The sequence below is a fragment of the Octopus bimaculoides genome, chromosome 3 (assembly GCF_001194135.2).
Source record: "Octopus bimaculoides isolate UCB-OBI-ISO-001 chromosome 3, ASM119413v2, whole genome shotgun sequence".
In the NCBI taxonomy this organism is placed as follows: domain Eukaryota; kingdom Metazoa; phylum Mollusca; class Cephalopoda; order Octopoda; family Octopodidae; genus Octopus; species Octopus bimaculoides.
In genome coordinates, this window is record NC_068983.1 from 79,659,342 (window position 1) to 79,673,056 (window position 13,715).

At 30.1% G+C, this 13,715-nt stretch overlaps 1 protein-coding gene across 1 annotated transcript in view; it reads left to right on the forward strand.

Moving 5' to 3' along the window:
• LOC106876010 (protein TANC2) overlaps positions 1-13,715 on the forward strand; it is a 1,103,288-nt gene that overhangs the window by 461,719 nt on the left and 627,854 nt on the right. The window contains exon 3 of the mRNA XM_052966231.1: positions 3,782-4,014. Within this exon, the coding sequence (XP_052822191.1) occupies positions 3,945-4,014 (70 nt within the window). The 5' untranslated portion in view covers positions 3,782-3,944. The remainder of the gene's footprint in view (positions 1-3,781; positions 4,015-13,715) is intronic.

Consider the following 13,715-nt stretch of genomic DNA (forward strand, 5'->3'; position numbering starts at 1 on the left):
ATGTGTGTGTGTGTGTCTCTGTTTGTGTCTGTGTTTGTTCCCTTCCACCACTTGATAACCAGCATTCATGTTTTTACATTCCCATAACTTAGCAGTTCAGCAAAAGACACTGATAGAATAAATATTTTTAAAATAGATAAATAAATAATTTCTGGGGTCTATTTATTTAACTAAAACCTTTCAAGGCAGTGCCCCAGCATAGCTGCAGTTAAATGACTGAAAGAAGTAAAAGATAAATCACACACACACACACACACACACACACACACACACACACACACACACACATATATATATATATATATATATATATCATACCTTACTATACATTTCCAATTTTCCATAATATGCTGTTTAGTACATCGTTATTTGATTAATTCACTACCTTGGCAACAAAATTACCATTATGTAAATATCACCTACTGGTTTATTAAGTTGTTATATGTAGTGACTATAAATATCCATAAGCTATATTTTTATCTCCAAATAGATAAAGTGGCTATGTGGCCTCTTTGGCCAACTGACACAACAGGTGCTTCCCTATCATGGAAACTTTTACTTACAGCTAAATGAATTAAATTATCTGTACTCTAAATCCATCGTTGATAACTTTTTCATAAACTTTTATGAAGCAAAGTTTGACAGTGGCTTCAAAGTTTCATCTTACTAGCAATCACTGTATATTTGTGGTGTGTGTGTGTGTGTGTATGAGAGAGAGAGAGAGACTTTTCATAATATACATTCCTATATGTGTGTGTGTGTGTGTGCGTTTAATAACAATTTCATTGCTATGTATACATATATATCTAATTTGGGTGTTATACTTCTTACAAATTGCATTATACATTTCTGTCATTATACAAGTTATACATTATGGCTACTCATATTTTGTTGATATTTATAGGTAGCTTGTAACTATGTGATTTATATCTTAGTCAAACTTTCCAATATTCCACTTCCATTGTGTCACTTCAATATATGCTTACATCTGTCTCTCTCTCTAAAATAGTCGCACATGTATATGTTATATGGTGGGTTGCTCACCCAAGAAATTATGTTATGTTAATGCTATTTTTCTATTTATGAACTTTAACATTGCATTAAAATTGCAAATTATATATACATTTTTTAAATACATTTTCATTTAACTAGTGTTTCTGATTTTGCAACCTACCACAAAATATTCAACTCTAGTTATTAACTTCTATTTAAGCTATGAATCAACTGTTAAGATTTTAATGCATATGATATTAAACATCATAAGCTGCAGCTCTGTTATATTTAAGAAGATGAGATAGTAAAGGCCCTAAGCAACAAATATAGAGTTTGTCCCTTCATTGAACATTTGCTCATGTTTTTCATTTCAAATTACCATAAATCATTTACATTTTTCTCGTAAATCATATTTGGTAAGAAATTAAATTGCAAATTGTTTGAATTTTTCATAGAGTTTAATAATTATACTAATTTTCTATAAATATCCAACCTAATTTTCCATATCTTTTATCAACATAGGCATTCCAAGAGAAAGTTTAATACAAGAATTAATATTTTTAGATGATGTTTGAGAAATCACTGTAAAAGTGATGTGAAAGCATGTTTGCTTTTGCCTATTATGTACTATTTCTATATTGAGATCTCTCTCTATCTCTCTGTACACACACATTTTCAGAATTTTTGTTAGATACCTCTGTCCTTTCTGTGGTTAGTTTAGAAGATAAACTAATGTTTTCTAAGATTGTTATAGCAATCTCTTATATACTTTATCATTCTCATTGTTCAGGATGCTGTGCTCTGCTTTAAATATATTATCATCATCTTTAAGTAACTGTTTTATTATATGACGCTATTTTTCTTAACTTTATTTCAAGTTGTTGATCATTTATTGTCTTTCATTTTTGAATGACTTACATTAAATTTGCTTTCAGCAACCATCCTCAAATATTCATCAAATGACATTTCAAGGTCAATACTTTAACAGAAATAATTTAATTCAATATGAAACTTGTCCTATTACAATATTATGCATTTCATATAATCAATGGATTTTTTAAAATTTATAATCTATTTATATAAACCATTATTGAGTTTGTAATACTTGTTCAATCCAATCATCTATTTACTCAATACACACCTAAACAAACATCAATGAATGTATTATCATGTATGTTCTCTTATTTTTAAGAACTCTTTAAAGTTTACTATCACTAAAGAGTTAATCTCTACCCAAAAGAGAAAAGTCAGGCAGCAGCTTAGTAGAACTTTAAGGAAAATACTTTTAGTGTTCTAACAATAGGTTAACATTTCTGAAATCTGATGTGGTTTGTTCTACCTAGGCAGGAATCTCAGCTTCTTCAGTTTTCTTTGTAAACACTACGTAATATATCAAAAGTACCAATGATTATAGGTGCCAATATCAATCTGTAATCTGGTTATATAAGCTGAAAGTGTATAAGAAACAATCTTGTTGTATTCCAGATAATTATATCAGCTCTGCTGTTTGCATTTGTTGGATATCTTAATTGGTATTTTTCTACACTGTTAAAAGGTATTAATGCACCAGTATCACTAAAAGTTTTGACACTTCCATGTGTAAAGTCATCTATACAAACACCATTGTATAGTGCTTTAAGAATTATATTATAACACCTGTAGAATTGATATTTTGTTGAATGTATAGATTCATGTTAAAGCTTATGATTTATACATATGTATATTTGGATTATTGTTTCTATCTTAGTTTTGATTTCTCTCCTGGAAAAAAAATGAATAAATTATGCAAATTTGGATAAGTTCATGGAGAAGTATTTCAGTTTTTTACCTTTTCTCATATTTTCCGGAGACATTGAAATGTTCATTGATTAAATCAAAGAATGTTTCTCAAATATAGCAAATCCATGCTCTCTAGAAGAAGTTAAACATACTTCATATCAACCTAGAATCCACTTGCTCAACTGACAGGACACTATTTCACCTTGAAAAGAATTATTAAATCAAGTTAAACTAACATAAATTTTATTTGGTCTTACAACACCAATTTTATTAGTGTTATCCTGTAAAGTTGTCTTATAAATTTCAGTTACAATGAGTGTTCTGATACCAAGGTCTATTACTGTGGAATGTTTTGATAACAATTTATCTTCATTTGCTTACCTTCATACACTCTCACACATGTGTATGTGTGCACATATGCATACAATATACACACACACATGTGAATATGTATGTTTCCATATACACAATATCTGCTCTGCTGGTTATGGCAATCAGGATTCCAGTTGTTTGATCAACTGAGCTTGCTTACACATCAAATTACAGTATTAGTGGCCAGTATGCTCTGCTCATATATGTCCTTAATATAATCCTCAGGCAGAATTAGCATCACACAGAATCTATCAGGACTGACATTTTGAATTAAAGGTACAGTTCCTCTAACAATCTTCCACAATTCTTGTTTATTCAGTTTCAATCACTAAATCTGGAGTGACTTGAGTCTGCAATACAGACATATTGTCCAGAGCTGCTAAACTGTGAGGTTGATGAACCTCGGACCTCATGGCTATAAAGTGAACTTCTAAACAAATTGCCATGCACACACACACACACACACAATTTGGCAACAAAACTAAACTTTGATAAGTTGCTGTCTCCCGCCCCCACACTTTTGTTCTTATTCAAAGGGGAGAAGTCCTACAATAATTTTTACTTTGTAATTATTTTTCATATTTTCCCCTCAGTATCTTAGATTGTTCTGTCATTTTCTTTTATTTATCTACTTCAGGCTAAAGTGGAAAGTGTGTTAGACTATTTGTAAACTGAAGCTAAGAAAACAGTGAAAAAAACAAAAAACAAAAACAAAATCAAAACCGGGTATGAAGTTTACATGCCCCTAACAAATTTCTGGATTTACTGGTGTTTGCTCTGGGATATGACCAACTTAAACAATGGAGAGTATACCAGAGGAGAACTGCTGTGGTTCAGGACTGACAATCATCCATTCTCAGTGGTACAATGGTAAGTGTATTCATAATACCTTTATTTATTTCTTCAGGTCATGAGCATCATTTAAATATCTAATTTCTTGAGACATAGCTAAGAAAAAAATTAATAAATAAATAAAATAAATAAAAAATATATATTTACTATTCTTTCTTTTGTGAAGTCTAATTTATTGTAAAATATATTTTTATTTCAGCAATATATCTTACCTCTTATTGAATTATACCTTTCTATAAAAGCAATATTTCACATTCATCTATGTTTATTTCTATTTTTCCTTATATTATTTAATGGGTGCAGGTATAACTATGCAGTTAAGAATTTTGCTTTATGACTACATCATTTCATGTTCAATCCTGCTGCACGGCACCTTGGGCAAGTGTCTTCTACTATAGCCTCAGAGCATCCAAAGTTTTGCAAGTTAAATATAATACATGGAAATACAGAAGAATCCTATCTGATGGATCTTCCAAATTTATGGATGGCAAGTTAAATCTTTTACTTGGTTCAATATACCCATTAGACAACTAATAGATGTGAGATCTATACTGCAGCAGTCAAGCTAGATTTTCAGTCTGAGAATAACTTCCTCCTTTCCAATTTCAGGCACCCTAAAAAGAGTATTGGGAACTATTGTTCCTCCAGTTATGACAAACAAAATCTGTTTATATTGAAACAGTTGCAGTCTTCTCAACAGTCACTGAAATAATGCAATCTAATAATTGTTAATAATTGCCATTTCTGTCAGTTTTTAATACAGTGACATACCCGAAAAGTTAGTCTTGAAGAAAATGTATTTCAATATTTAGTTCCATTCCTTCTATACTCTGAGTTCTAGTTGTGCCATTGCCCTGACTTTTATTTTATTTCTCTAAGCTTGATAAAATAAATATCAACAATATATAGTCAATCAATGCAATGGACCATATTCTTCTCTTGAAATGTGCAGGCCTAAGAAATCATTGCAAAGTTTATGGAATGTAGATTGTAGATTTATGCTTGGATAAATTTATAACAAATGGTATGAACAAAGACCAATCAGGCAATTGTTTGAATGATGTTATTGTTTTGATAGCAGCAGTGAGTCACTGTAAACACTATTGTAATGTTTTATTTTATAAATGTTTTATTTTATAAATGTTTTATTTTATAAAATTATACCCTAAATTTCTTATTGTATTTGTGTAATAGACATAGGTGAGTTTAATGAAGTTTACTTCACAACATGGATTCAGACACTGGATGTGTGTGTGTGTGTGTATGTGTGTGTAAAGTGCATAAATATATATACAGGATGTGTAAGATATTTGAGGACAGATTTAAGTTTATAAAAAAAACCCCAGATATATAATAACAGAAAATAACTTTATTCACCAAAAAATGCTATGAGGATAAAAATAAACCTTCTTTTCTATAATATTATTCAATAAGGCTTCAACTTCAACAACTGCTTCTATATGAGATGTAAATCATCTACATGCTTGAATCAAATACTCCTGGTTCATTTTGGACATTACTCTGACTATGGCAGCTTTCAAAGAATCTTTGGTGTTATGGACGTGTTCATTGACCTCTCTCTCAACAATGCTCCACATGTAATAATCCAATGGATTCGGATGTGGGGAATTAGGAGGCCAAATGTTAAGGTTTATGTGATCATGAAAATTTTTAGCCATCCATTTCTGTGTTACTAGAGCCATGTGTGATAGTGCAGAGTCTTACTGAAACACATATGACCTTCCATTGCATACACCGTCTATCCAGGGTTTAACAATTATTTCCAGGACCTCAATGTAAGCAGCAGAGTTAACTCTAAGGCTGTGTGGAAAGAAGTAAGGAGACATTACATGTCCTTCATTGCTAACAACCCCTAAAATCATGACAGTTGAAGGAAATTTTGTATGCATAACACTTGGAACTTCAGAAAGGTCTGCACGTAACCATCTGTCATTTCTTCTGTTAACTTTTTGTTATTGGTCAAAGCTTTTTTCATTTGAGAAAAACCAAATCAAATCTTCTTCTGCTGGATTTTTCAGTTTGTTTAAGAGCCTTTTAGATCTGATGTAGTGATTTTCTTTTACCTTTTCTGACAAATTGGCCTTTCCTCATCATATAAGACTTATATCTGATGTCTTTATGGGCAACATTTCTGACTGTTCCTTCTGACACATGGAGATCTTTTGCAATTGACCTCGTGGACTTTCTGGGATTGTAATTAATGGTCTGTTGAACTTGCTAGATAAATTCAGGTGGTCTGATGATTTCAGAACATTTAGAATGCTCTTTATGCTTTGATACTGGTGATGTTTCCATCTTTAGTATCTAACTCCTTACAAACTTTGTAAATATTTCTAAATCGCTATGCTCAGCCTTTATAATCACAATAACAGCATACCTCTTCATTTTTTGAGTAAGCTGAGGGTCTGCCATTATTATTTTCTGAAACAAAGATTATACAGAGTTAGCAAAAAATGCAACAATGACCCAAAAAAGGTATGCCCTGAAATACCTTATGCACCCAATATATATATATATATATATATATATATATATATATATATGTGTGTGTTTAGTGTATGAATATATCAGCAGAAGATTGAAAAATGTGATAGTGTGTTAAACAAAAATATCTTGTGGTATTTATTCCACTTGAGTTGTACAGATACTGTGTTCTTATTCCCTCGTCCAGAATTGTAGTAAAGTCTTAATTGAGCCATTGCTAATATATAAACAGATAATACCATTTTTTAAAAAAATATACAATAAAAAATAAGATTCAATTGTGTGTGTGTTTACTATCTCTAAGTGCAGTCTAATGCAATGTAGATTCCCATAGTTATAAATTCTGACAATGATTTTACGATCGTTATTTTTATAATTTATATCAGATGCTTCGTTTTGTACATTTGAACATTATGAGATACTTTTGAATGAAATATACATTAAGTTATAGTTAAATTAGTTATTGCTGCACTAACACTTGTGTTGGGAAAAAAACAGTGGAAATTGCTCTTGAAAATATCAGCCAATAACGATTAAAATAATGAAATGAAAATAGTGTTTAATATGTAATAATTTTATTTTATAGCTGCAAGGCAAACATCTTCTAAATATTAGAACACAGTTCAAATTTTATGAAATATCTTTAAAAATCATTTTTGAATGGGTTGTTTATCTGTTTGTGTTTGGCTCCAGTTTATATGGATCTCATTCAACTTGTTAACTTGAATGTTTTATATGAAGAGCCAAGATATTGTGTTTAATAAGGCTGAGTTTTGTTATAACCTTATAGTATTGTTATATATTTTCTTTTCACTTTCTCTCTCTCTCTCTCACCTTCTCTCTGTGAATGTGAGAGCATTGAAAGCCTATTGGGCAGCATATATTTAGGTATGTACTGAAGATCTTTCAAAGCAAGTAATTTGTTGGATTTTGTTTGTAGTCTTTTCTACAAGAACTTAATCTATGATGAGTCAGAAATTGTAGGATATGTAACCATATTCAAAATATAGATTTATCATATTCTTAAAGACTATTGGAGTATTGTTTTTTGACAATTATTAGGAAACTTGCTCTTCCAATAATTTTGTTAGCTTCTTTGCTTTCAATTTCAGTGCTTGATTTAAGACTGTATAATGAACAAAAATCTGTCATATATTTTTTATTCTTGATAAGCTGTTATATAAAAACAAAAGAAAATATTAAAATTAAAGAGAATTTTCTAAAATGCCATTCTTTATTTCCATCCAAAATGAATATCCTGCATTATAGTAAAACTTTTATTTTCCTATAAGAAATTTAAAACACCAGTTTTAAAAGTTTCATTGTGCTTCTAAAGCCTAAAAGTTTGTATTTGCTGTTGGACTGAATAAAATATTTTAATACCATCAGTATGTATTACAGTGTTATATGGTAAATATTACAGTTCAACCATCTCTAAAAGTAAGGGGGCTTGTTATGCAATATACAGTCACATTTACATTGTCTCTAAGATGTATCAAGTTGACTGATCTGTAATTTTCATACATGACTAAACTCTTTTTTTTCTTCTTGTAATTGTATACAAACAAACTGTTCTATTATGCTCATAAAGTAGCATTATCTTTATTTTTTATTGATTTAAAAGCTGTATGTTAATGACATATGGACTTCCTACAATAATAGAAATTTTCTGTTAGGCTACAGCAGCCTATATCAAGTTTGAGAGAGACATAGCAGGATGAAGGATTGCACATTTCAACTTTATTGCTAAGCTAATTATATTTATTATTGCGTCTAGAACATCATTGAACTGATGAAACTTGTATTCTGGTTACTAATCATCACTTTTTGCAACATAATGAATAAATGAGAGCTTAAGTACTAACAGTTAATAAATTTCAAATTCGTTGCCAAGCCTTCAAATTTCGACAAACAGCAAATAAGAAGTAAAGTTTATGAATTGTTCTAAATAGTTTCTTAGAAGTATATCAGTTTTTTTGTTCCTAAAATAATTTGTCACTTGAGGATAAAGGTATTACAGTCTCTCACCTCAATCCACTCCTGATTAAGTAATCAAAGTAACTTAGACAAGTAGCTTACTATCTTAGCTGGTAGCCAAAAAATATTTTCAATTGAAATTAGAGTGTATAACTTTGTTGTTTAATCCCATGACAGGAGGAGACCTGTACTCAAAAGCACTGCAGTTCTGGTCATCCCATCTTATTTTCAAACATAATATGCCTAGGACTCACTGTTTTAAGATAGTAGAGTGTGATAGAGCAACATTAGGCTGATATTTCCTGCAGTTTCAGTGACTCTATGTATAATATATTTGTTTGAAATGTATAACACATTTGTTAGAAAAGAGATATATGTTAGTGAAATATATGTAGTGGAAAAAAAAGGACTAGCACTTAATGTGTTGTAAACAGAACATGTAGCAGAGAAAAGAAGTAAAGACATTCAATGAGGTAGCTAGATCAGATTATAAAATTCAACCTGGTAGATGACATGTAGATATAAATAACAAGAAGGTGGATTCCACTAATGTAGACTAATTCAGTGAAAAGCAGCATGAGCAAACAAGTGATTATCAAATTAATAAGGATAGTATCAACACATGTATACACATAATAAACATATACACATGTGCATACTCACACTCATACACATATAGTAGCTCAAGTTAATAGTAATATATATCTTAGACTACTTGCTTTCATATATGAAAGCTGTATGTGAGTGCATGCGTGTCTGAAAGCAAGTAGTCTAAGATACATATTATTGTTATTGTTAAGTTGAGCAATTCTGCGTGTGTGTGTGTGTGTATGTGTTTATGTGTATGTAAATGTTATTTACTTTTACCCCATTGAATAAAAACATACAAGCATTGTTTTATTTGGAACCATATCAAGTTTTTCTTGCTTTGGGGTGAGAGTTTATAAATAAATATCAAAGTATGTAATGAGCTATCTGGTTCCAGAGCCATTGTAAATAATGTAGTTAAGAATTTTGTGAAGATTCTTGTTTTACCAGTATATGTTGAGCTATTATAATTATTGCATTCATAGAACATCAAATTTTATGTATTCATATTTCTTCTTTTTTTTTTTATCTATCATTATGATTAGGAAATTGAAAAACAAATGTAATTTTATTCTTAAGCTATGTTTGTTCCATGCTTTAAGAAATATCAACTACTGCTAATGCTTGTAAATATAATTAGATATACAAGGTGAATTTATGAACTAAGAATGTGTAGAAGCTTTCTTTTTTTTTTTTACTTCTGTTGGACTAATTTTATTAAGATGTTTATATATGTATGTATATTGTTAGATATTTTTATACCTCATATTTAATAGTGTTAAGAATTTATTTTCTTCTTGAAATGGAGATATTTTATAAATGCCAAGTTGGACAAGATCATTACTTTGCTATATTAATTCATGATATTAAAATTATTTTGAAATAATTTTGAGTATTTGAATGGTAATATTAAATATTGAATATTTTCACATGAGACTCTTATTTTCTTCCATCTAGTTATGAGTTCCAACTTTGCTCCTCAGTTAACTTGTTGAAAACTCTGAATGATTGTAGTCACTCAGTTATGAATTTCTCTTTATGGCTTGTCAGAGGAAGAAAGGCACTAGCCTTGATCTTTGCACAGCCTTTAATTCTATTGGAAACACAGGAAAAGAAACAGTGATTAATGAATTAGAGACTCTCTGACAAGCTCCCGCATAATTTTTGGCTATCAAATTTCACTCGTAATACCTAGCCTGACCATAGGGTTATGGCAGAAGACACTTGCCAAGAAGAGGCACAATGACATTGAACTTGCAATCATGATTGTGAAGAGGGCTTCTTAACAATAAACCATATTTTGTGGCAGTAAAAGCATCTAACTGCTGAAATACTTGCTCATACTGTAAATAAAATTTCATGGATCTTGAAATGTTTCTGCTTGAGCATTTATTGTCGTTAATCTGAGTTATGGATATTTGGTGTATGGTTCCTCCTACATAAAGCATTGTTAATTCAACAATTTCTGACAGAAAATAAAATCACTATACTGCAGCGTGCATCATATTTTCAAGATTTCTTAGCTTTCATTACCACAAAGTAAGCCAGCATTGAAATAGCATTGCTATGTTGGAAGTGAAGCCATTGAAATTGCTGTTGACAGGACAGTTATATCGGATTTAAGTAAATTCTTTACGACAAATGGAACACTGACAGTGATGTATTCATGCAGAAGAAATTTAACAATAAACTAGTAATCATTAATAATATTAGTTACATGACTAAACCTCTCTAGACAACAAGGATCCATGTGATTGGTGCTCAACTCTGGATTTACTAACATTAAGTAGATAAGGACAAATCTCACTTCACCCATATTTCACTTCTATGCAGCATTATTCTCCTTGTGCATATTTCATACACTCTAAATTTTACATGAAAAGAGAATCTGATGTTCTGGTTATTGTTGCTTTTGTTGTTGTATCATCCTAAGTTGGCTGAGATGAAGCAGGCTTATGGTCATTGATGTTCCTATCGTGATCAACTTGTTTGTTTTTTTTTTTACCTTTAACTCATCCTTTTCTTCTTTTATATGATACAGTGTACACACATACATACAGATGGGTAGATATGTATATGCATGTATATATTACATACACTCATATATTCATACACACACACACACATACACACATACATACACACACCACTTTCTCTTTGTAATTTCCCATCCAAAAGAAAAAATTATTCTGTAATTAATACTACAGTAGCTAGAGTTACATATGGCTTATTAATAAATAGCACATGTTACAGTAAAAGTGAAAAATCATATTTTTCTTGTAAAATAAATGGTTTCAGAAAATACAACTTCATTAACAACTAAGTAAAATTTCTATTTTCTATTATTTCTTCTACCATTTTTGCGTTTTTATATACGATTCCATTGCTGCATTCTTACATAGGACTTTTGAGATGTTTTAGTGTATTTTGTACAACACAAATGTCAAAATAAAACAAAAAAACAGAAAATACAATGGCTGTTTACTATTTTCACTTTCATTACAACAGTAATATAAAATAAAATTGATGATAATTTATACATTATCTCTTTTCTAAGTGCAGATCGTTTAATTAATCTTGTTGCTATAACAAGTTACACCCATTTTTGTGATAAGTATTAAAACATGTTGTTGAAATGTTGTTAATGTAAACATTTAAACTGATTGAAGGATACTTTTTTTTTTTTATACATTTCTGTTTTATTCTTGAAGATATGATATAAAAGATAAGATGTTAAACATGATGTGCAAAAAAATGTTCAGATTTGCTGGTGGAATGTTTGTTTTAAGAAGAAACTTGATGCAACTTTTGGTAAAAATGCTCAAGTATCTTGTTAGTAAATTGTTTTCTTTAAAAACATGTTAATTTTTAATTATATATTTGGTGTGAGAGCTTTTTTTTTATTTACTTCAGGTTGAGTGTGTGCTTTATAAGGAATAAAGTTTTTATACATTTATAAAATACATTATCTTTAATTTTTTTTTTTTTTTTATTTGATAAGGGAAAGGTGGTGAACTGGCAGAATCCTTACTGTGCTGGACAAACTTCCAAGTGGCATTTCCACTAGCTTTACATTCTAAGTTCAAATGTTGCCAAAGTCAAGTTTGCCTTTCATCGTTATGGGGTTGATAAAATAAGTACTAGTTGAGTACTGGGGAAGATATAATCAACTAGCTCCCTCCCACAAAATTTCAGGCCTTGAGCCTTTAGTAGAGATAAATATTTAATTAGGGAATATAATTTTATTTTAGATAAGGATTTCTCATATTTTAACTATTGGTTCTGTGTAATATAGTTTGCACGAAAAAGTTATATTTATTGTCTCTTAAAATATGTTTGATATTTGAAATAATCATAGTTGGTGTTATTCATTGCCTTTTATTGATCTTTGGCACATACTTAGTGAGCCAATATAGTTTAGTTTCCTATTTATATAATGGTTTTAGTCTATGTGTGAGCACCAGTACTTGCTACTTTGGTTTTTCAGTTAGTTATCTCTATTACTCATATTGCTGGTTATTTTAACCTCAGAGATTTCTTTTTGATCAAGAATTTCCTTCAGTTCCACTCGGCAATTTACCAAAGATAACAGCTTGAAACTGCGAACCTTTCATTATATTAGATTAGCACCCAATTGCAATGTTCTGAAATAGCCAAAATATATTTAGAGAGATTTGTAGCAGAGTAAAAGATAATAAAGTTACATATCTTATAGTTACTGTTGAGTCAAACATAAAATTTTAAGTAAATATATTTTCTGTTGACACCCATAACCTATTATCATTATTCAAATATGTTCATCTATTTTTAAGTTTCTGTTGGAGAATACGGTGTCCTCACATCAATTTAAGCAAGTTTTCTAAATCACTCATTTAATCTTCTTTGTTTCAATTCAGTATTCATTATTGACAGTAATAGTTTACCTGCTGGAAGTTTTGTGGGTTATAAATAAATCATTAAATGCATCATAGAAATTAACTTCTTTTGAATTGGGAATCTAAACAGCTTTCAGAAATCAAAGATAATGTGTTGTGCAGTCGACAATGTGTTTCAAAATATCCTTGACAATAACTTGAGCAGCAAGTTAACTTGCTGTAGTGTGCTAAACAGCCAGTTAAAAGTGAATAGATCAGATTATTTGATACTGAGAAAAAAATCAATAGGGAATTGAGGAGAAAAAATGTAAAAGGAATCAGTTTGGGAATATTGTGTGAAAAGAATGTGTACTGAGGCAAATCAAACAGTTGACTGACAGAAGGAATAGATCTAACTGAAAGTCTTGATTTCTCTGATAAGTTTAATTCTCTTGTACTATTTTAGTACTTCCATTTGAATGTCAGCTGTTGATAATTTGCTCACAGAAAATGCCTTATATTATTCCACTGATACAGGTGTTAAAGGTGAACATGACTGGTGTTTGTGACTAGTTGTTATGTGTTATAAATGGTTTCTACTTAGTGTTTGTTTAGATAAAATCTTTGATAATTAATCAAATAGATTTAGTTCTTATCAGTATTTGGAACAAAAATCATCAAGAAAGAAATGGTATAAAATTAATTTTCAGGAAATAAGGACAAACATAGTCAGTTTTAGGAAAGAATATATTTAGTCTTTCACTGATGAGCTGAAGTAATCATCCTATCAAATAT